At 46.6% G+C, this 25,667-nt stretch overlaps 1 protein-coding gene across 1 annotated transcript in view; it reads left to right on the top strand.

Moving 5' to 3' along the window:
• Window positions 1–1,648: 1,648 nt before the first annotated feature.
• Window positions 1,649–25,667, top strand: part of LOC120924586 — a 45,788-nt gene continuing 21,769 nt past the window's right edge. The window contains exons 1-4 of the mRNA XM_040335572.1: window positions 1,649–1,810; window positions 10,781–11,074; window positions 12,670–12,792; window positions 20,987–21,067. Of these exons, the coding sequence (XP_040191506.1) occupies window positions 1,774–1,810; window positions 10,781–11,074; window positions 12,670–12,792; window positions 20,987–21,067 (535 nt within the window). The 5' untranslated portion in view covers window positions 1,649–1,773. The remainder of the gene's footprint in view (window positions 1,811–10,780; window positions 11,075–12,669; window positions 12,793–20,986; window positions 21,068–25,667) is intronic.

Genomic DNA, 25,667 nt, shown 5'->3' on the forward strand with positions numbered 1-25,667 from the left:
CAACAGTGGTTTCAGCTCCCTCCTATTTTGCAGGGTAATATGAGACAAGTCCTGATAAAAGGATATGGTGTGACCCTCATACACATATTTAGCTCTCAGTCTGGCATTTCTGAGTATGTTTTCCTTAAGCTGGAAATCGTCTATGTGACAGATTACATCCCTGGGGGGATCAGACGGTTTTCCTCTCGGTCTAAGCGCTCTATGGATGCGCTCCATTTTGATGGTAGTGAGCGGGGGTCGCCCCAGTAAGTTGTTAAATATTTCTGTTATTATTGGGGTGAGTTAATCAGTTTCTACCGATTCGGGGAGCCCTCTCACTCTTATATTATGTCTCCTGCTGCGATTTTCCAATTCCTCTACTTGGCGATTCAATTCTCTAAGGTGAAAAGTATTGGCATTGACTTTGGAGTTTACATGTCGCAGCGCTGCTCCTTGTTGCGCATTAGTTAATTCCACCTCCTGAACTCGCTCTGTAACTGCGCGTATCTCCACACTCAATTCAGCAATGACAGCTGTCAGGGTGGTCTTAATGTCAGCCGCTACTATGTGAAGGTCATCTATGCTGAGATTGTGTGGTATCTCGTTTGTGGTTGTCGGTCCCCTTTCGGTGTACGAGGGGACCGGATTAAGTCCCAGTGATTGGGCTCCGTTGTTCCCAAGGGGGAGAATATGTGGTTCCGCCATTGCGGTACTGGGCTCAGCAATCTAAGGAGTGATAATTCCCTTAAAAAGACTCCGTTATGGGCGAAATTGGTAACAAAAGATTCCCCGAGGTTACGGGGTGTCAGGTGGCAAAGATGGGATGATCGGTCCTCTTACCGGCGCCTATAGGTTCAGAACTTTGTTCGTGGCGGCGGGAGCTTTCCGTTCAAGCTGCCATTCCTGAGCTCAGCTAGACCACGCCCCCCTTTCAATCACTTTTTAAGTGATTGAAAAATGACAAAAAAAAAAATCATAAAAATTAACACAAAGTGTTAAGTCTTAAAATATTCAATGGGCTCAACGTGCCTCTCAGCAATTTCCTTGGGGTGTCTACTTTCCAAAATGGGGTAATTTGGGGGGGGGGGGTTTGTACTGCCCTGCCATTATAGCACCTCAAGAAATGAGATAGGCAGTCATAAACTAAAAGCTGCGTAAATTCCAGAATATTTACCCTATTTTGTAGACGCTATAACTTTTGCGCAAACCAATAAATTTACGCTTATTGCGATTTTTTTTTTTTCAAAGACATGTAGCTGAATACATTTTGGCCTAAATGTATGAATGGAATTTTGTTTATTGGATTTTTTTTTTTTTATAACAAAAAGTAGAAAATTTTATTTTCTTTTCCAAATTTTCTTTTTTTTTCTCGTTTATATTGAAAAAAAATTAAATCAAAGAGGCAATCAAATACCATCAAAAGAAAGCTCTATTTGTGGGAAGAAAAGGACGCAAATTTAGTTTGGGTACAACATTGCATGACCGCGCAATTACCAGTTAAAGCAGCGCCGTGTCAAATTGTAAAAAGTGTTCTGGTCTTTAAGGGGCCAATTCTTCCTGAAGTGGTTAATGGTGTTTTCATGTAAAAAAAAGAGTGCACGTGTGAAAATGTATGTGAAAAAAAAAGTCAGTAAGTACATACAATGATTCATAGGCCAGGTCAGAGAACAAGGGGAGGGCAAGGGAGGAGCTGCTACTGTACATACAGTATAAACTCATTCATTAAGAAGCCCAACACTTCACACGCGTACCACAGAGGAGGACCTGGTTGTTTTTTTTGGAGAGTTCCTTAAAATGTTGTTGCTAACAATCCTGCTCGCCATGCTGTCCTGTAAGTCATTCTTTATTTTACTTTTCTGAACTTTTTATTATTATTAGTTTAGTATTTGTTTTCCGTAGTTTGTAATCTTTTTTTGACTGATGCAATCTGTTCGCAATGTATTTTACTACGCTTGTTTGAGCAGAATTTCTTTATAATGTGGCCACCTACTGGACACCTCTGTGATGTGATCATGCTGGCTCTATCACTTCAATAAGTGCATAATCCGATCTCTGCACTATATTGTTATACAGGATTTATATAGTGGCACAAGGTAATAATTGCTAGGGATGATCTGATGGTGAAATAAAAGTACAGTTTATTAGTTAGAGACGGGATAGGTCGCGCTAAAGAAATGAGTCTTCAGGTGTCACCTAAAGTTGAACAGAGTAGGAGATAACGAAACAGGTTGGGGTAGAGAGTTCCAGAGGATGGAAGAGGGTCAGGAGAGTTCCCAGAGATGAGCATGGGAGGAGGTGACAATGGAGCTGGAGAGCACAAGGTCTTGGCAGGAGCGGAGAGGACGGGTTGAGAAATATTTTGACATTTTGAGGCTGGTGATGTAGCTGGAGATGTGGATGGCTTTGTAGTCTGTTGATAGTATTTTGAATTTTATTTGTTGGGTAATCGGAAGCTAACAGAGGGATTCGCAGAGAGGGGTGGCAGACACTGAACATTTGGACAGATAAAAGCAAGCAAAAGGGCCGCATCTGGCCCCCGGGCCGCAGATTGGAGACTGCTGCTCTAGAGGAGCGGTTGGACAGACGGGCAGATGTTCTATCATCAAAATGAACACAACGTGGTCTGATCCCCCATATATATGTAGCGCCTATGTACTTTATAGTACCGGTGCTAGTTAAATTTATGTGTAGATCAGAGTGTAGTTAAACTCTGATCCAGATTGTTAAATGCAAAACAGGGTCTCTGTCTCGGCTTGGCTGTGCTGTGGGCTTATTCTGCTGTACTGGGGTGTTCTTCCAGCCCCGGTGCTGCAGGTGGCAGCAGTGTAGTCAGGGTTTGGGTGCTCTTCCCCAGCAGTCAATCAGGAGGGTTTGGCCTCGCTGTGCATGCTGGGGAGGGATATTTATGAGGCAGACGCCATTGGTTCTGAGTCTTCTTCGTCCAGTGTGGCACAAACCTTTAGGGTGGCCACACCACGGCGCCCCGGCGTTATGGCCTAATTGGCGTGCGTGCCACGTGGTGTTCCTGGTTCCGGAGCCATGCTGGCCCGGAGCATCTGAGCAGCGACGGGGACCCAGTGAGTGACTGGGTTCCCACCTTTGAAGATCCCAAGCTGTATTTCTGTTCAGTGGGGAGTCCGTCTGAGGAGCGCCATTGAGAGGCTGGCGGTCCAAAAGGGCCTGGACAAACCACCGGGGATCGAGGTAGCCAGACACTGAGGGATTGATCACCTGTCAGTCGGTACCTGGGCGACAAGTTGAAGGAGACCCAGGCGTAACTCATCTAAGGAGGATTATCTCCAAGAATTCCATCCAGAGAGGACCTGTGGAAGAGGTATCTTTCTGAGGCTCACTGAGGAGGGTCTGTGGCAGAGATTTTCTCCTACAATTGTCCAAGTGATACTCCGGCTGCCAGGTCAGTAAGAGAGGCCGGTCCGGGTACACTAAACCCACTCTGGCGGGAGTGGCGCAGAGAAGTGTTACGTTTGGGAGCAGGACTGTTTCCTTATTATCACGCCTGAATCTGCAGTTCTCTCTCTTCTTCAACTTTACTTTCCTCACCACAAGTTATTGTTTTTACCCGGCTGGGTAATAAAGAGCACAGCAAAGAGCACCTGTCGTGGACATTGCTTTACTTCCACTATATGCAATACGCATCATTCACCCCTAGGAATTCGGAGGAGCCGAGAGGTAACACGCTGCCCAAACATCCAGCAGCTCCTCCGGGGGAAGTGCTACATATGTACTGGATGTGCTGTATTGAGGTGGGCTTTTTCCTCTGTATATTGAAAGACAAAATCTGCATGCATGCACTGTATCTAATAACTGTGGATGTTCTACGAAGAATCCTGAGTGACACCTAGTGGTGAAGTTTAATATACCGGTAACTGATTTCAATTCTTATTGGTCAAAAAACGTTAAATACACAGGAGGTGTTGCATGCGGTGGAACTGCCTTTTAATGTTCATCCGCCGTGCAGTCCCATGGGGAAGTGTTATATTTGGCGTCATTTGAGAAGCCGCAGATTTACTTTTTGGTTTCCGTTGCCTTCTGCTTGAGGAAGCAGAGTTTTTATCTGCGAAATGTTCAGCTACAATGTGAATCTGCCATCTACACTATTGGAAAAGCAGCTACAATAAAGTGGTCTCTTGTTAGATACACATATACATTTGTATATTAAGAAATTTCAGAATATTAAAGCGGGAGTTCACCCATTAATCTATTTTTTTAAACAATCCCCTTAGATTCCTGCTCGTTCGGTCTAGGGGAATCGGCTAGTTGTTTTAAAATATGATCCGTACTTACCGTTTTCGAGATGCATCTTCTCCGTCGCTTCCAGGTATGGGTCTTCGGGAGCGGGCGTTCCTTCTTGATTGACAGTCTTCCGAGAGGCTTCCGACGGTCGCATCCATCGCGTCACTAGTAGCCGAAAGAAGCCGAACGTCGGTGCGGCTCTATACTGCGCCTGCGCACCGACGTTCGGCTTCTTTTGGAAAATCGTGACGCGATGGATGCGACCGTCGGAAGCCTCTCGGAAGACTGTCAATCAAAATAGGAACGCCCATTCCCGAAGCCCCATACCCGGAAGCGGCGGAGAAGATGCATCTCGTAAACGGTAAGTACGGATCATATTTTAAAACAACTAGCCGATTCCCCTAGACAAAACGAGCAGGAATCTAAGGGGAAAAAGTGTTCTCTATGGGTGAACCTCCGCTTTAAGGGGAAAGGCAGATGATTATATATGATTGTTGCTGTAATAATTACCATATATACTTGAGTATAAGCCATCCCGAATATAAGCACCTTATTTTACCACAAAAAGCTGGGAAAAAGTATTGACTCGAGTATAAGCCTAGGGTGTCTATCTGCATGCCTCACTTTGCCTCACTGTGTCCATGTCCATGCCTACCTGTGTCCATACCTCACTGTGCCCATGCCTCACTGTGTCCATCCCTCCTGCCTTCTCTTTTCATTCTAGCCATATGCGCCCTCCATTCTTCTCTTTTCGATCATGCCTCACTGTGCCCATGCCTCACTGTGCCCATGCCTTACTGTGTCCATGCCTCACTGTGTCCTTGACTTCTCTTACGTTTAACATGGTAGTATATAGAAGGGGCGCCCGGCTTTGAAAAATCGGTGCTCCCCGGCCATAGGTCCCCCAGACAGCAAACTCTGCACACTTGTAGAGGAGAACTGGCGCTACATGGGGTTCAGAGGACCTACGGCCGGCCGGTACCGTGTCCCCAAAGTTACCAGAGAAATTACTGTTTAACATGGGATGGGAGTCTATGGAAGGGGTGCCCGACTTTGAAAAAACAGTGCTGCCCAGCTGTAGGTCCCACAGACAACAATCTTTGCACACTTGTAGAGGAAAAATGGGGCTACATGTGCCAAGTTTCGGGTCCATGGGACCCAAGACCGGCTACTACCGGGTCCCAAAAATCACTGGAGAAATTACTGCTTAACATGGGAGTCTATGGAAGGGGTGCCCGGATTTGAAAAATCGGTGCTCTCCGGCCGCAGATCCCCCGGGCAAAAAAACTTTGCACACTTGTAGAGGAAGAGTAGGGCTACATTTGTGCCAAGATTGGCTGGTACCGGGTCCCCAAAGTCCGGGAGATTAGGGGCAAAAATGTGACTCGAGTATAAGCCGAGGGGGGCATTTTCAGCACCAAAAAATGTGCTGAAAAACTCAGCTTATACTCGAGTATATACGGTAACTATTGATTCAACCTTTTAGTCATGTGATTTTAAATTATTTATAATAAAAATATATTTTAACACATATTCTCTGATCTATTCACTGAACAAATATATGAATCTCTAGAAGTTGCTTTTTCAGAGCAATTTTAATCCTCCTCTCTTTCTGGTTTCATTGTTTCAATTTGACAAACATTAGGTTAATGGAAAATCTCTGTGACCAATGAAGAGTATACACTCTTTTTGTACAGAACTGTTGTGAACAAGGCCATTATGGCTGAAGCGCTTTAACATCTGCTATACATAATTATCTTTAAAAAAATATAAAATGGGGTTGGGACTTTGTATGAGGCACGTGGCATGCACCACCACAGGCCTCCATCCCTGCAAGGGTTAAAAAATGGAGGGTTGGGACCTTAAATGAGATGCGATTATAGCAGTATGCGATTAAGTATATATATGGAAAATATAAAAATTGTTTCCATAATGACCAGGCTTATACATATTCATCTTTAACCACTTCAGCCCCGGACCATTTGGCTGCCAAATGACCGGGGCAACTTTTTTGCGATTCGACACTGTGTCACTTTAACTGAAAATTGCGCGGTCGTGCGGCGTTGTACCCAAACAACATTGACGCTCTATTTTCCCCATAAATAGCGCTTTCTTTTTGTGGTATTTGATCATCTCTCCGGTTTTTATTTTTTTCGCTATAAACAAAAAAAAGAAAAAAAACTATATTTTTTACTTTTTGCTATAATAAATATCCCCGGTTAAAAAAATTAAATTGTTTCCTCAGTTTAGGCCGATATGTATTCTCTTACATATTTTGGTAAAAAAAAAATCGCAATAAGCGTATATTGAGTGGTTTGCGCTAGGGTTTTCCCGATACCGATACCAGTATCGGTATCGGGACCGATACCGAGTATTTGCGGGAGTACTTGTACTCCTGCAAATACCCCCGATACCTAAATAGAATACTTGATGATAACACAAACCCCCCCCCCCCGCCGCCGCCGCAACGAATGCCGCCGCCGACCCCGTCGCATACCGCAACAACGCCGCTGCCGCATGGGTTAAACAGCGTGCGGGGAATATCACAGCTTTCATTTGAATAGCTGTAGTATTCCCGCTGCGCCGCGTATAGACACTCCCCCTTGCTCGTGATCTGTCCAATCCCGAGCAAGGGGGAGTGTCTATACGCGGCGCAGCGGGAATACTACAGCTATTCAAATGAAAGCTGTGATGTTCCCCGCACGCTGTTTAACCCATGAGGCGGAGGCGGCGGCGGCATCAAGGTATGGGGGGACATGGTTGGATATAGGGGGGACATGGCTGGATATAGGGGGGACATGGCTGCATATAGGGGGGACATGGCTGCATATAGGGGGGACATGGCTGCATATGTGGGGGGACATGGCTGCATATAGGGGGGACATTGCTGCATATGTGGGGGGACATTGCTGCATATGTGGGGGGACATGGCTGCATATGTGGGGGGACATGGCTGCATATGTGGGGGACATGGCTGCATATGTGGGGAGACATGGCTGCATATGTGGGGGACATGGCTGCATATGTGGGGGACATGGCTGCATATGTGGGGGGACATTGCTGCATATGTGGGGGGACATGGCTGCATATGTGGGGGGACATTGCTGCATATGTGGGGGGACATGGCTGCATATGTGGGGGGACATGGCTGCATATGTGGGGGGACATTGCTGCATATGTGGGGGGACATGGCTGCATATGTGGGGGGACATGGCTGCATATGTGGGGGACATGGCTGCATACGTGGGGAGACATGGCTGCATATGTGGGGGACATGGCTGCATATGTGGGGGACATGGCTGCATATGTGGGGGGACATTGCTGCATATGTGGGGGGACATTGCTGCATATGTGGGGGGACATGGCTGCATATGTGGGGGGACATGGCTGCATATGTGGGGGACATGGCTGCATATGTGGGGGACATGGCTGCATATGTGGGGGGACATTGCTGCATATGTGGGGGACATGGCTGCATATGTGGGGGACATGGCTGCATATGTGGGGAGACATGGCTGCATATGTGGGGGACATGGCTGCATATGTGGGGGACATGGCTGCATATGTGGGGGACATGGCTGCATATGTGGGGGGACATTGCTGCATATGTGGGGGGACATTGCTGCATATGTGGGGGGACATGGCTGCATATGTGGGGGGACATGGCTGCATATGTGGGGGACATGGCTGCATATGTGGGGAGACATGGCTGCATATGTGGGGGACATGGCTGCATATGTGGGGGACATGGCTGCATATGTGGGGGGACATTGCTGCATATGTGGGGGGACATTGCTGCATATGTGGGGGGACATGGCTGCATATGTGGGGGGACATGGCTGCATATGTGGGGGACATGGCTGCATATGTGGGGGACATGGCTGCATATGTGGGGGGACATTGCTGCATATGTGGGGGGACATGGCTGCATATGTGGGGGACACGGCTGCATTTGGGGACAAAATTTAAAAGAAAGTATCGGTATTCGGTATCGGCGAGTACTTGAAAAAAGTATCGGTACTTGTACTCAGTCCTAAAAAAGTGGTATCGGGACAACCCTAGTTTGCGCAAAAGTTATAGCGTCTACAAAACAGGGGGTAGATTTATGGCATTTTTATTATTATTATTTTTTTTTTTTACTAGTAATGGCGGCGATCTGATTGGCTTGTTTTACTGCTTGTTCCTCCCACACTTCAGCCCTGCTGTACACTACATCTTGCATTTATTTGCATCTTTTATATCTGCTTGAAGTTCAGCTTTAAAAGTCTGTATAATACACAGAGCTTCAAGAAAAGAAACATCCTCCAGTTCGGTTGACATCAGTTTTTAGCCAATTACATTAAAGGGGTTGTAAATGATTTCTTTTTTCATAATAAGAATCCTTTACCTGCAGACATTCCTCTTTTCACTTCCTCATTGTTCGTTTTTGCTCAGAAGTTGCTCTATTTCTTCTCTGTTCTGTTCACTTCCTGCTTGTCTGATTGTTACTCGCCACCGTGAAGGGAGGCTTTACTGCGGTGGTCAGTAACGTGCTCGCCCCCTCCTGGGAACTACATCTGTGCGGCAGGACGCTCTCTACGTGTTAGAGATTTCAAGGAGGTGTGAATTACTGGGCGTGCCGCAATGCATACTGGGAAATGTAGTTCTTACATGAACGAGCGATGCAAACCAGGAAGTGAATGAGAGAACAGAAACTAGAACGCCGGAGGTGATATAGATGAAGGAATTTAATAGGTATTTACTAGTTTTTGAACAGAATCATTACACTATTCTGTCTGTCTACCTTGCAGACATTCATTTTAGGCAAAAAAATGTTTTCCTTTACAACTCCTTTAAGCCCTGGTTCACACCAGTGCGGCTTTGAAATCGCGCTACTTCAGCATAATTTCACAGCGGCAGATCAGTACGATTTGGACCTCCGATTTCATTGCAGCTTGCGACTTCATTTAACAGAAGTCTATGCATGTCGCAATGAAAATCCCAAAAAGGTAGCGCAGGAAACGTTTTTCAAAGTCGCTGCGACTTGAGTCGCACCGATTAGAACGGTTCTATTGCCAGCAATGGGGTACGATGTGTCGGTTCAAAATCACATGACAGGGCTGCTGTAAGAAACCACGGGGTCCCATACACCCCCTCAAAATAAACGCAGTAAGTGATCAGTACCAATTGTGTTCATTCATGAAAGGAAGGGGTATTTATTGGATCCTTCCCCCCACTCTCCATCCTGAAGGATCCTGTTGTAGCTGCCGGAAGGAGAGAGGAGGGAAGTCAGCAGCACTGCAGGGGAAGGGCACACAGAGGGGCCTGGGTGGCAGGAGGAAATGTATGGTGCAGTAGGAAGGGGATTCGTATGGCAATAAGTGGATGATTACTAGTGTTGAGCAGAATACGCCATATTCGATTTCGCGATATATCACGAATATATAGCCGAATATTCGAGAAATATTCGCTAAATTCGAATATTCGTGATATTTTATCGAAATGAAATGTTTGCGAAATTTCGCTATTGCGAATGCGAAAATAATTGCGAAATTTCGACAACTGCGGTAGGAGCACTCTGATTGGCTCAGAATATTCGTGATATTTTATCGAAATTTCGCAAAATGCAAATGCGATATTTATTGCGGAATTTCGACAACTGCGGTAGGAGCCCTCTGATTGGCTCAGAATATTCGTGATATTTTATCGAAATTTCGCAAAATGCGAATGCGATATTTATTGCGGAATTTCGACAACTGCGGTAGGAGCCCTCTGATTGGCTCAGAATATTCGTGATATTTTATCGAAATTTCGCAAAATGCGAATGCGATATTTATTGCGGAATTTCGACAACTGCGGTAGGAGCCCTCTGATTGGCTCAGAATATTCGTGATATTTTATCGAAATTTCGCAAAATGCGAATGCGATATTTATTGCGGAATTTCGACAACTGCGGTAGGAGAACTCTGATTGGCTCTGATGCAAAAGAAGGGCGGAGAAAATAATCGCGCGATATTCCGATTGCCGAATAATCGCATTGCGATTTTTCGGCAAGATAAAGTGATCGCTTCAGCTACTCGGCCCAAGGTCTCTAATCATACCAGCAATGCTTTTAGACGTCGATGGAGATCTCTAGGATGTGATCTGTTCTAAAAATAAAATTGAAAAAATTTGAATATTCGGAATAGCGAATATTCACCGCGAAATTCGAAATATATCGCGAATACTCGAATATGCCATATTCGAGCCGAATATTCGCAATACGAATATTCGTGAGCAACACTAATGATTACTGGAGCAGATCCTCTGTATGGCTCTCTCTGCAGTAGCTGAAAGCTGGCAGGAGAGAGAGGAGAAGAATCCAGCTTTCAGCTGCTGCAGAGAGAGCCACACAGGGGATCTGCTCCCGCTTCCAACACTGTGCCATTAAACCAGCTGTCTGGGCCCCATATAGGAGGGCTGGCGGTACCGCCTTATCCACAGCCCTGCCGGTGTGAACCAGGGCTTAGTTGGCTTATGTCTTGCATACAATGATCATCTTCTCTAATGACTTTATTTTCTTCTCTAGGTGTTGCAGGCTCATTGAGGCAGCAGATCTCCGGGCAATACGGCTCCGATCTTCACTTTCCTCTGTCACCGTTATGCCAAGAACAGTTTTTCGATATCTATGGTGGAGGGACTCGTATCGGCAACTTCCATGATTCCTTTCTACAGGGTTTTAATAGTTATAACAATCGCCTTCACTTTGACCGCGAGAACTGCACATTCACATTAAAGGATTTCTCAGAGGCGGACGCTCATAATTTCACATTCGTTAGATTTGAACGTAAAAACAGTATGGACTTCGAAGTCCATGTTCCTGGTAAGTTCCTGAGATGACATAGTAGGATCCTTGGTGTGTCATGGTGTCAATATGCATTTCAGTGATAGCTGCATTCCTTTCCAGCCTTGTGTATAAAACCTCATCAACGGTAGTGCTTGTGGCCCAGGCATGTACTGGCCATCAAGATTACTGAGAGTTTCCCGGTGGGCCGATGGCTCAATGGGCCGGTTTCCATACATCCCAAGTCTCCCGCGTGGTGCGGGAGTCTCCCGCATTTATGACTGCGGCTCCCAGACACCTGTGAGGCACTTGTGATATCCTGGCTGCAGGGCCAATCCTGGATGGTCCCCTGGTTCACAGCCAGGAATGATCGGCGTGGCGGGACTACTGGGAACACCAATCTCCCTGCATGGCCTTTTTTTTAGCCAACAGCCGCTTCTCATTCTCTCCCTCCCACAGGTGTCGACTAAAAAGCTATACAGGGAGATCGGTGTTCACAGCTGTCCCTCCCGCCGCACTGATCATTCCTGGCTGTTCCTTCTGTGCTCCTCCGGCCCCCTCCGTGTCCTCCTACGCCCCCCCCCCCCGTGTTCTCCTCTGATCCCCTGTACTCCTCCTCCTCCGCCCCTCCCCCCCTCATCCCCCGCAGCCAGCTTCCCTCCTCTCCTCTCCCAACCGCTGCGGGGTAACTGTCAGGATGGAAAGCGGAGAAAGGGACTGGTAAATATGTCATTTACCGACCCCTTCCTTTTCTAAATTGGACACAGTGAGCAATCGCTACTGATCACTCCTGTGTCCTATGAAAACTGTGTTTACTCTGCTTCAGTTTATGAATGAACAGGAGCCTCTTATCAGCTTTCTTCTCCTCTCCTCATGCTGTCAGCGTGAGGAAGGGAAAGCCAATAACTGGCTTCTGTTTACATACTGTTTACCAGGAGGGTGTACATGGATGTCCTTCTACACTGTAATCACCAAGTCCTTTGGACTCCACTGATCACAGATCAGGGTAAAGGGCCAATTACAGTGGCTTTTTACCACGCGATCAGCTGTCATTGGCTGACAGCTGATCGCGTGGTAAAAAGCCACTGTAATTGGCCCTTTACCCTGATCTGTGATCAGTGGAGTCCAAAGGACTTGGTGATCACAGTGTAGAAGGACATCCATGTACACCCTCCTGGTAAACAGTATGTAAACAGAAGCCAGTTATTGGCTTTCCCTTCCTCACGCTGACAGCATGAGGAGAGGAGAAGAAAGCTGATAACCGACATCGGTCCCAACATTGCCCACCAGTGCTGCTAATCAATGCCCACAATTGGCACCGATCAGTGCCTCATTATCAGTGCTGCCTATCAGTGCCCATCAGTGCCGCCTATCAGTGGCCATCAGGACAACCTTCCAGTGCCCATCAGTACCACCTCTCAGTTCCCATCAGTGCCGCCTCATCAGTGCCACATATCAGTGCCAAAAAAGGCCCAGACTGGAAGTGGTCATTCATGGGGAGTCCTTTCTCTACATACACATACAGAATCTACATTGACTTTAATGACAGGTGTTTTTTGAATAGTTACACTGGACCCGCTGCTTATATGAGAATATTATGTACTGATTGGGGTATGTGACTTTCTCTTTCCTAGCTGTTATAGACACCCCTGATGAACACACCTCTGATGAACACACCTCTGATGGATGTACCTCGGGGCTCTTCGCTCTTGGCTTCTCAATGGACCCATTTATTTGCCTTATCTTCATCATTTTTGGTGAGTTTGGTCAATCACTCTTTAACCACTTCATCTCTCATACCTGTACACCCCAGAGCAATTAGTACACCTTCATTATGGGCTTGAATATTCCGCTATAACGTTGTCATTACTTTAGATAACATATACCGTATATACTCGAGTATAAGCAGTTTTTTAGCACATTTTTTTGTGCTGAAAATGCCCCCCTCGGCTTATACTCGAGTCACCTTTTTGCGCCTGATCTCCCGGACTTTGGGGACCCGGTACCGGCCAACCGTAGGTCCCCTGGACCCCAAACTTGGCACATATGTAGCCCCCCCTTTTCCTCTACAAGTGTGCAAAGTTTGTTTTCCGGGAGACCTGCGGCCGGGGAGCACCGATTTTTTCAAAGTCGGGCACCCCTTCCATAGACTCCCATGTTAAACTCTCATTTCTCCGGTGAATTTGGGGACGCCGTACCGGCCGGTCGTAGGTCCTCTGGACCCGGACATTGGCACACATATATCCCCATTTCTCCTCTACAAGTGTGCGAAGTTTGTTGTCTGGGGGACCTACGACCGGGAGCACAGATTTTTCAAAGCCGGACACCCCTTCCATAGACTCCTATGTTAAACGTCAGTCTAGTCATGGACACAGTGAGGCACAGTGAGGCATGGGCCTAGTGAGGCATGAGCACAGTGAGGCATGGGCACAGTGTGCACATGGACACAGTGAGGCATGCAGATGGACACCCTAGGCTTATACTCGAGTCAATAAGTTTTCCCAGTTTTTGTGGTAAAATTAGGTGCCTCGGCTTATATTCGGGACGGCTTATACTCGAGTATATACGGGTACATTTTGGGACAAACTAGCTTTTTTGGGGCATTATTGTCTCCTGATCCATAGACAAAAATACACTTTTTTTATTTTTATATTTTAACTTTAGGGCTCTTTCACACAGGTCCGTCTGTCAGGTTTTTTTTTTGCGGACCTGTACGGGCGCTCCGTGCTCCTCTATGGAGCCGCGGATGTCAGCGGTGACATGCCCACTAACATTCGACCCGCTCCGATCCGCCAAAGTGTGACGGAGGAAAAACCTACTTTTCCTTCCGTCTGGCGGATCGGATCGGGTGAACACGGACATACATACGAGACATACGAGAAAACATAGGGCGGTCCCTGCACAGTGTGCGCGGACCGCCCTGCCATCTGCCGGCTCAGCGGGGATCAACGGAGCGATCCCCGCTGAGCAAGCGGAGGTGCACGGGCGGATCATTACTGATCCGCCCAGTGTGAAAGAGGCCCTAGTTTTAAAAAAATGCTTTAAATAAAAAATAAGTACCGTATTTATCGGCGTATACCGCGCACTTTTTTGCCCTGAAAATCAGGGCAAAATTGTGGGTGCGCGGTATACGCCGATACCCGCTTTCCCGCGCCGAGTTTTGAATACTGCGCCGACATATACCGAGCGCAGTACACTCGGGTATAGTCGGGCAGTCTCGGGTCCTTCCGCGCTCACGTCCTGGACGTACAGGACGTCAGCGCGAGAGTTGCCGAGCATTGCCGACAATACACAAGTGTACTGCGCTCTGTATATGTCGGCGCAGTATTCAAACTCGGCGCGGGAAACGAGCGGGGAGGACGCGAGGACGCCGCCGGACCCGACGAAGAGGACACCCGAAGCCGCAGAAGGACGCCGGATCCGACGAAGAGGACACCCGAAGCCGCAGACGAACGCCGGACCCGACGAGGCCGCCGATGGACGCCGCGCAAGACACCAAAACTGTAAGTACAAAAAAAAAATTTTTTTCACAGGATTGAGGCCAATTTTAGGGGTGCGTGGTATATGCGGGAGCGCGTTATACCGCGATAAATACGGTATATATTTTATTCAATATGTTGTTCCATTTAAAATTACACTAAAATTATGTTTATGATACAAAGCATGACAAAAGGTCTTTGCACTTTTTCACATGACACTGAAAAAATAAATAAAGTACTAAATAAGAAAGAATAGAACACAAAGAAGATAATCAGAAAAAAAGACCTATCCTATTTAATTTGTTCATAAATGACCTGGAGGATGGGGTAAGCAGTACAATCGCTGTATTTGCGGGCGATACTAAGCTAAGCAGGGCAATAACTTCTCCGCAGGATGTGGAAACCTTGCAAAAAGATCTGAACAAATTAATGGGGGGGGGGGCAAATACATGGCAAATGAGGTTCAATGTAGAAAAATTTAAAATAATGCATATGCGGATCCGATTTTTCGGATGGAAGAAAATCCTATTTTTCTTTCGTCTGGCGGATCGGATCGGGTAAACATGGACAGACGGTCCGTGTTCATCCGATCCCCCCATAGGGGAGAGCGGAGAAAAGACAGGGCGGTCCCTGCACAGTGTTCGGGGACCGCCCTGTCAGTCGACGGCTCAGCTGGGATTTTACGGAGGATCCCCGCTGAGCTTGACGGACACACGGAGGCAGATCATTACTGATCCGCCCTGTGTGAAAGGGCCCTAAGGCATATTAAGTGTTTAAATAGGAATACATTTTATTTTTTATTTTATTTTTTGCTTGTAGTTTTTTTTTAACTAATCTCCTATTTAAATCAGAAATGTTATCTACATATGAATGAAATATCAAAAATGAAACAATGCATTGATTAATTATACTTACTCAATGACACTTAACCACTTAAAGCGGAGTTCCGGACACAATTTCACTTTTTAACCACTTGCCCACCGGGTTAATTCTGGCACTTCTCTCCTTCATGTGAAAATCACTATTTTTTTGCTAGAAAATTAATCAGAACCCCCAAACATTATATATTTTTTTTTAGCAGACATCCTAGGGAATAAAATGGCAGTCATTGCAATACTTTTTGTCACACCGTATTTGCGCAGCGGTCTTACAAGCGCACTTTTTTTGGATAAAAATCACTTTTTTTAATTAAAAAATAAGACAACAATACATTTTGCCCAATTTTTTTATATATTGTGAAAGATAATGTTACGCCGAGTAAAATGATACCCAACATGTCACGCTTAAAAATTGCGCCCGCTCGTGGCATGGCGTCAAACTTTTACCCTTAAAAATCTCGATAGGCGACGTTTAAAAAATTCTACAGGTTGCATTTTTGGAGTTGCAGAGTAGGTCTAGGGCTAGAATTATTGCTCTCACTCTAACGATCGCGGCGATACCTCACTTGTGTGGTTTGAATACCGTTTTCATATGCGGGCGCTACTCGCGTATGCGTTTGCTTCTGCGCGCGAGCTCGTCGGGATGGGGCACTTTAAAAAAAAATTTTTGGGTTTTCTTATTTAGTTTTATTTAGTTGTATAATTTTTTACACTGAAATAAAAAAAAAAAAAAATTATCACTTTTATTCCTATTACAAGGAATGTAAACATCCCTTGTAATAGAAAAAAGCATGACAGGTTCTCTTATATATGAGATCTGGGGTCAAAAATACCTCAGATCTCATAATTAGACTTAAATGCAAAAAAAAAAAAAAAAATGTCATTTTTTCAAATGACAAAAAAAAAAATGTTTCTTTAAGAGGCTGGGACGGGACTGACGTTTTGACGTCACTTCCGCCCAGCAGAGCTATGAGGACGGGTGAAGGAGATTTCTCCTTCAGTCCCGTCCCCGCTCAGCTGCCGGACACATCCGATCCCCTCCGCCGCTACCGACGGCTCCGGTAAGCGGCGGAGGGCGCGGGAGAGCGGCGGGAGGGGGGGGGCCCTCTCCCGCCACCGATAACGGTGATCTCGCGACGAATCCGCCGCGGAGACCGCCGTTATCGTGTACACCACCGCCCCCTGAAAAGATGAATATCTCGGTTGTGGCAGCAGCTGCTGCCGTTATCGAGATATTCAACTTTAAAAACAGGACGTCTTTTTGACATGGGGCGGTGGTCAAGTGGTTAAATATAAATACCCCTGTAATACACAAGCCTAATGTATTCTAGTAAAGTTAGTCTGTAAACTAAGGTCCGTTTTGTTAGGTTGTTACAGCATTTAGTTAGTTTATAATCTAGAAATAGAACATGGCCATCTTAAGTGTGGGCATCATGAAGCCAGACTGTATGACTTCCTGGATTTCAGCCTTGCAGATCTCGCACATGCTCAGTGCTGCACAAGCGATGTAATAGGTTTAAGTCAGGTTTCCATAGCAGTGGGAGTGTCAGAGGAAGTTGCCGCCCCTTCTCTATGCAAATAGGCTATTTGCAAGGACTACTGGGATACATGATGCCTATCCCAGAAACCCTTGCGAATAGCCTTGTGACTTAATAGCCTAGGCTAATAAGGAGGAGGAAGTAATGAAGGACTACAAAATAAAGGTATTTACAAGCAACAAAATAAATAAAAATTGGCCATTCTGAACACTATGAGATTTGGGCATGCAGCACAGACAAACATAAAAAAATGGGTGGAACTCCACTTTAAGACCCGGACCTTTAGGCAGCTAAATGCCCAGGCCAGGTTTTGCGATTCGGCACTGTGTCGCTTTAACAGACAATTGCGCGGTCATGCAACGTGGCTCCCAAACAAAATTGGCGTCCTTTTTTCCCCACAAATAGAGCTTTCTTTTGGTGGTATTTGATCACCTCTGCGGTTTTTATTTTTTAAGCTATAAACAAAAACAGAGCGACAATTTTGACAAAAAAAGCTATATTTTTTACTTTTTGCTATAATAAAGATCCCCCAAAAAGATATAAAAACATATTTTTTTCCCTCAGTTTAGGCCGATACGTATTCTTCTACATATTTTTGGTAAAAAAAAATCACAATAAGCGTTTGCGCAAAAGTTATAGCGTCTACAAAATAGGGGATAGTTTTATAGCATTTTTATTAATATTTTTTTTTTACTAGTAATGGCGGCGATCTGCGATTTTTATCGTGACTGCGACATTACGGCGGACACATCGGACACTTTTGACACATTTATGGGACCATTGTCATTTTTACAGCGATCAGTGCTATAAAAATGCACTGGTTACTGTGAAAATGACACTGGCAGTGAAGGGGTTAACCACTAGATGGCGCTGTAGGGGTTAAGCGTTCCCTAAGGCAAGATTCTTACTGTAGGGGGGCGTGGCTTGCTGTGACACATCACTGATCGTGTTCCCGATGACAGGGAACACGATCACTGACAGTGTCACTAGGCAGAACGGAGATATGTTTGCCCGGATTCACATACATCGGCGCATATTTATGCCGCCGTAGCGTATCTTCTTTACTCTACGCCGACGCAGCGCAGAGAGGCAAGCACTGGATTCACAAAGCACTTGCCACTAAATCTGCGCTGGGTTTCTTAGGCGTAAGTCGTAGTAAGTGGAAGTGGGCGTGAGCCATGCAAATGAGGCGTGACCCCATGCAAATGAAGGGCCGAGCACCATAAAGATACGAATAACGAACGGCGCATGCGCCGTCCCGTGGACGCATCCAGTGTGCATGCTCAGAATCACGTCAAGATACGACGGATCACTGCCTACGACGTGAACGTAACCTACGCCTAGTCATATTCACGTACAACGTAAACGACAAAAGATACGACGGCTTGTGTTCCCTGGTCCATACCTTTGCATGGGTTGCGCCTCATATATGGGGAATAACTTTACGCCGGACGTACGACTTACGCAAACCGCGTATATTATGTGCAAGTACGTTTGTGAATCGGCGTATCTCCCTCATTTCCATATGTGCATAGAAAATCAATGGGAGTGGCAAATGCGCCCAGCATAAATATGCGCCCACGATACGACGGCGTAGGCAAGTTACGTCGGTCGTAGGAAGCCTATTTTCAGGCTTCCTCCACGGGACCCTACCTACCTAGACCCTTACCTACACATGTGAATATACCCTTACCCACTTAGACCCTTACCTACACTGTGAATAGACCCTTACCTACACATGTGAATAGACCCTTACCTACCTAGACCCTTACCTACCTAGACCAGGGGCGGACTGACCATTGAGTCACTCGGGCACTGCCCGAGGGCCCCATGCCACTAGGGGGCCCCATCAGGGTTGCCAGGCTCAGTAAAACCAGGGACAGTATGTAAAAATCTGTGTTTTTTTTAACATCTGTCCCCGCTTCTGCACTGCCTCCTGGTGTGGTGGCCATCTGTAAGCCCGGGGGCCCCATAATCTTCTATTGCCTGGGGGCCCCATGAGTTGTCAGTCTGCCCCTGACCTAGACCCTTACCTACACATGTGAATAGACCCTTACCCACTTAGACCCTTACCTACACTGAATAGACCCTTACCTACACATGTGAATAGACCCTTACCCACTTAGACCCTTACCTACACTGAATAGACCCTTACCTACCTAGACCCTTACCTACACATGTGAATAGACCCTTACCTACACATGTGAATAGACCCTTACCTACACATGTGAATAGACCCTTACCTACCTAGACCCTTACCTACACATGTGAATAGACCCTTACCTACCTAGACCCTTACCTACACATGTGAATAGACCCTTACCTACACATGTGAATAGACCCTTACCTACCTAGACCCTTACCTACACATGTGAATAGACCCTTACCTACCTAGACCCTTACCTACACATGTGAATAGACCGTTACCCACTTGGACCCTTACCTACACTGCGAATAGACCCTTACCTACACATGTGAATAGACCCTTACCTACCTAGACCCTTACCTACACATGTGAATAGACCCTTACCTGCACATGTGAATAGACCCTTACCTACCTAGACCCTTACCTACACATGTGAATAGACCCTTACCTACACAAGTGAATAGACCGTTACCCACTTGGACCCTTACCTACACATGTGAATAGACCCTTACCTACACATGTGAATAGACCCTTACCCACTTAGACCCTTACCTACACATGTGAATAGACCCTTACCTACCTAGACCCTTACCTACACATGTGAATAGACCCTTACCTACACATGTGAATAGACCGTTACCCACTTGGACCCTTACCTACACATGTGAATAGACCCTTACCTACACATGTGAATAGACCCTTACCTACACATGTGAATATACCCTTACCTACCTAGACCCTTACCTACACATGTGAATAGACTCTTACCTACACATGTGAATAGACCCTTACCTACCTAGACCCTTACCTACACATGTGAATAGACCCTTACCTACACATGTGAATAGACCCTTACCTACCTAGACCCTTACCTACACATGTGAATAGACCCTTACCTACACATGTGAATAGACCCTTACCTACCTAGACCCTTACCTACACATGTGAATAGACCCTTACCTACCTAGACCCTTACCTACACATGTGAATAGACCCTTACCTACACATGTAAATAGACCCTTACCTACACATGTGAATAGACCCTTACCTACACATGTGAATAGACCCTTACCTACACATGTGAATAGACCCTTACCTACCTAGACCCTTACCTACACATGTGTATAGACCCTTACCTGTAGTGGCAACCCGTCCAAAGGACACACATGTGCCGCCTCCCCTATCCATGCCTCCGGCCCCCTGATCTACATATCAGTGTTGCCAAACCATGGATTCCAATGCAGCGGGGTGTTCTTTTTTAAGCACCTGATTAGAGCCAGAGACTCTAACAGGCTTCAAAAAAGGGTCGGCCCCATCCAGTTGTGTGACGATAAGCGAATTAATTTTCGCTATTATCACACTAAAGTTCCTCCCTGCCAATCAGGAGGCAGGTCTGTCAGACCTGTTTCCCAATTGGCCAAAGCGTCAGGCAATCCTATTGGATGCCTAGAGCTTTGGCAGAAGAGGAGACACGCGGCAGAGGAAGCTGAAGGAGCGGACACCGGAGCCGCCGCCTGCCACCGCCACTGCCCACACTCCAGGAGAGGAGACCACAGACCTGCCACACAAGCGAGTAAGTGCAGAATCGCGGAGGCTTCTGTTTCATTGCCGCCGGGGCAGGGTGTTGTTTGTTTGCCGCCCCCCAAAGAAGAACCCACCAGCTGCCACTGCTTACCTGTCTCTACTCCATACAGCTTCATCTGAGGTTTTAATCAGAGACAGAATGCCTGAAAGAAAACAGCTTCCTTCTCTTTAGCTAAACCACAGTGCTCCGGGAGTCATTTACAGCAAGTAGTTTAAAACTTGAAAAAATAATATATAAATTAAAAAAAAAATATTGAAATTGACTTAATCTATATATTTTGCTTTTGCTATAGTACTGGCCTGTAACCTACTTTCTTGTATTTCAGCTATGACCATGAAGGAAAAACGCTGGACTCATGGCGAGACTGTTGTCTCTCACACACAGAAGGTTGTTGCTTTTTTCTTGGGTAAGAGGAACCTAAAAAATTATATTTCTCTGTTTTAGGACTACTTACGCATTCGATTTTTTTGTACTTCACGTAGGAAAACCATCCCCTTAATTCTCAAATTTAATTTGTGACCAAGTCACTCCCAGACATTTTCTTACCCCTCCCCCACTTATAATTTTCACACCATGCTTCACAGTTGTTAAAAGCCTTACTATATGTGTGGATTATGCTTATTCACTCCAGGGTAGATCTACCTTATTTTCCGGCGTAAAAGGCGACTTTCAAACCCCTAAAATCTTCTTAAAAGTCGGGGGTCGTCTTATACGCCGGTAACCTAACCTTACCTTATCCCAGAATCGCGGCCGTACGATTTTTCAAAAGCCGCGCCTCCGACGTCTTCTGTTCCGTGATAGGCGGAAACAATCAGCTTCCCAGGAGGCACTGTGTTTGGTGTCCGCCTATCACGGAGGCCCTCTCCTCCTGTGTTTGGTGTCCGCCTATCACGGAGGCCCTCTCGTCCTGTGTTCAGTGTCCGCCTATCACGGAGGCCCTCTCGTCCTGTGTTCAGTGTCCGCCTATCACGGGGGCCCTCTCGTCCTGTGTTTGGTGTCCGCCTATCACGGAGGCCCTCTCGTCCTGTGTTCAGTGTCCGCCTATCACGGAGGCCCTCTCGTCCTGTGTTCAGTGTCAGCCTATCACGGAGGCCCTCTCGTCCTGTGTTTGGTGTCCACCTATCACGGAGGCCCTCTCGTCCTGTGTTTGGTGTTCGCCTATCACGGAGGCCCTCTCGTCCTGTGTTCAGTGTCCGCCTATCACGGAGGCCCTCTCGTCCTGTGTTTGGTGTCCGCCTATCACGGAGGCCCTCTCATCCTGTGTTTGGTGTCCACCTATCACGGAGGCCCTCTCGTCTTCGGACGTGATAGGCGAACACTAAACACAGTGTCTCCTGGGAAGCTGAATGTTCCGCCTATCACGCAACAGAAGACGTAGTAGGCGCGGCTTTTGAAAAAATGTACGGCCGCGATTCGCATGTCTTAGGATAAGGTAAGGGCACAGTCTGGTCATGTAATGGGGCAGGTCTGGTCATGTAATGGGGCACGGTCTGGTCATGTAATGGGGCAGGTCTGGTCATGTAATGGGGCACGGTCTGGTCATGTAATGGGGCACAGTCTGGCATGTAATGGGGCACAGTCTGGCATGTAATGGGGCACAGTCTGGCATGTAATGGGGCACAGTCTGGCATGTAATGGGGCACAGTCTGGCATGTAATGGGGCACAGTCTGGCATGTAGTGGCATAGTCTGGCATGTAATGGTGGCACCGTGAGGCGAGGCATGACTAGTAGGAAGGGGGTAGTCTTATACGGTGAGTATATCCCAAAACCAACATTTTGGCTGGAAAATTAGGGGGTCGTCTTATACGCCCAGTCATCTTATACGCCCAGTCATCTTATACGCCGGCAAATACGGTAATCCCTAACAGTGTGGCAGGGATAAAGCACCGTGTACCATAAACAATTGCAATTTCCTTATTTCTTTTTCCTAAAATACGGTTTCCACTTTTTACCTGGAATAAATGAGAAAATCTGTCCCAATAAAAACACAAACCGCAATAAAAACCTGAGAGAGGCTCTAATCCTTTCCCACTGTGACCTTGGTTAGCATTTAGAGACAATCAGGGGGTCTTGCATGCACATGTGCTCACAACAAACATCCTGACTGTCAGGACCAGGGTCTAAACCTGCGACCTCTGCTTCGCCTGGCAATGTCTCTTCTTGCTCAGCCACCTGGGATGCAGGACAATTCCTTGAATGCTCTTCCTTTGAATCTTGTTTCTTTTGACCCTTGAACTTTTTGCTCCTCCCATGAACATCCTATTGTAGCAATGTGTTTGTACTTCCTGTTTGCCAGATTATTGTACTCTCTCCAGCCAATATGACGCTCCTGTCACTCCTGCTGCCATCCATATCTGCTACTGGACCCTGGCTTGCTCACCTCCTAGTGGGCGATCTTTAGGGTTGGTGATGCACCAAACTGAAAATTCAGGATGCACCGAGACAGTTTAACCACTTCCCGACCGCCGCATGTATATGTACGTCCACAGAATGGCACATACAGGCAAATGGGCATACAGGTACGTCCTTGCCTTCTAGCGGGTGGGGGGTCCGATCGGGACCCCCCCCCGCTACATGCGGCGGTCGGATTCCCGCGGGGAGCGATCCGGGACGACGGCGCGGCTATTCGTTTATAGCCGCTCCGTCGCGATCGCTCCCCGGAGCTGAAGAACGGGGAGAGCCGTATGTAAACACGGCTTCCCCGTGCTTCACTGTGGCGGCGTATCGATCGAGTGATCCCTTTTATAGGGAGACTCGATCGATGACTTCAGTCCTACAGCCACACCCCCCTACAGTTGTAAACACACACTAGGTGAACCCTAACTCCTACAGCGCCCCCTGTGGTTAACTCCCAAACTGCAACTGTCATTTCCACAATAAACAATGCAATTTAAATGCATTTTTTGCTGTGAAAATGACAATGGTCCCAAAAATGTGTCAAAATTGTCCGAAGTGTCCGCCGTAATGTCGCAGTCACGAAAAAAATCGCTGATCGCCGCCAATAGTAGTAAAAAAAAAAAAATTATAAAAATGCAATAAAACTATCCCCTATTTTGTAAACGCTATAAATTTTGCGCAAACCAACCGATAAACGCTTATTGCGATTTTTTTTTACCAAAAATAGGTAGAAGAATATGTATCGGCCTAAACTGAGGAAAAAATAAATTTTTATATATGTTTTTGGGGGATATTTATTATAGCAAAAAGTAAAAAATATTGAATTTTTTTCAAAATTGTCGCTCTATTTTTGTTTATAGCGCAGAAAATAAAAACCGCAGAGGTGATCAAATACAACCAAAAGAAAGCTCTATTTGTGGGGAAAAAAGGACGCAAATTTTGTTTGGGAGCCACGTCGCACAAGCGCGCAATTGTCTGTTAAAGCGACGCAGTGCCAAATTGTAAAAACGCCTTTGGGCATTTAGCAGCATATTGGTCCGGGGCTTAAGTGGTTAAACAAATATATAATAATAATTGAATTAATGTGTCTGGTGTTTTTGCATTGAAGTCAAAGGGACACTATTTTGCATTAAAGTCAATAGAAGAGACGTTTTTGCATTGAGGTCAATGGGATTCAATTTTGCATCATAGTCAAAATGGTGGCCGAGTGTGGCTGTGGCCGTTTGCGGCTGGAGTCGAGTGCCATAGGTCCCGCCTTCTGGAGCCTGCAGTGCCAATGCCAAGAGGACCATGGGACGTGTCGTGTGTCCATCATAGCCTTCATAGTCTCCAGAAGGCGGGAATTTTAAATTCAGCCGCCGGACAATATCCCTGCTCGGGCAGCTCTCCTCCCTCTCCTCCTTGGCTTGGCAGCTCCTCTCCTCTCCTCTCTGACAGTGACGAGTGACTGACTGCCTGCTCCCTGCTGTGACCGCACACCACAGGCTGAGCTCAGGTAAGTCAGTGTGTGTATCTATGCCATTGTCAGTAGGTCAGTGTGTGTTAAGGTCATGCAGGTCACTGGTCAGTGTATGTAGGTCAGGTAGGTCAGGGGTCAGCATTGATGGGCACTGGTAAGTCACACAACCCCACCACCCAGCCCCAAAAACCGCTACGCCACATACAACACCACTAATCCCCCCCCAGTTCCGGCCTTGGACGTCGGGCTGAAGCCCCTGGTCTTTTTGCCACGTAGCAACGCCCCTGCATTGAAGTCAATGGGACGCAGCATACTATTATCAGCACTTTTTTTTATCGTCAAAACGCCGAAAGCCCTGTTTTCAGCCGATAATTTTTTGCAGCCGATATATATTGGTGCATCCCTATAAAGGACCGCAACCTGGTACTAACGCGCAGCAAAACCCACCTCCACCATTAGGAGCTCTGGTGAGCACTGGTTAATGCTCAGACCTCGCATATCGGATGAGCCTGTGTCATCTGCCAGGGTAACCTGATGCTGCACCTATCCTTCTGGTCAGTGGGAGCCTCTCTACTGCTATAGCTACTGGTTTAGAACCTGACCTTTAGGCCGGGTTCACACCTATGCGAATTGGTTGCGGCTTAAACCGCATCCAATTCACAGAACATTATAAAATACATTGATTTCAATGAGGCTGGTTCACATATGTGCGATGCATTCGCATTGCCGAAAAAAACGTGTGCGTTTTCTAGGCATTGCGGTGCGGCTCAGGTGCGAATTCAGGCCCATTATCTTCTATGGGCACGCATCTGATTCGCAGATGTGTTCATTTCTCTTCAGGAATTCTCTCATTCAGCTCAATACACTTCCCCCCTCCCCTGTCCCAGGTCTCTAAATTTGCATTTAAAAAAACAGAGCTGATCTGCTGAACACTTCTCTTATCTCTCTGCAGAGATAAGAAAGCTGAAATTGTGAATCCGGCCTTAAGCCCAGGTTCACACTGGGTGCGATTTCATTCGATTTGAGATGCGATTTCACATGTGAAATCGCATCTCAAATGCCGCCAATTGTCGGCAATGGCGCCGTCCTAATCGGTGCGACGCCGCATCTGCGGCGCTGCACCGATTTCAAAAAGTAGTTCTTGTACTA

The sequence above is a fragment of the Rana temporaria genome, chromosome 1, assembly GCF_905171775.1.
Source record: "Rana temporaria chromosome 1, aRanTem1.1, whole genome shotgun sequence".
NCBI classification, from domain to species: Eukaryota; Metazoa; Chordata; class Amphibia; order Anura; family Ranidae; genus Rana; species Rana temporaria.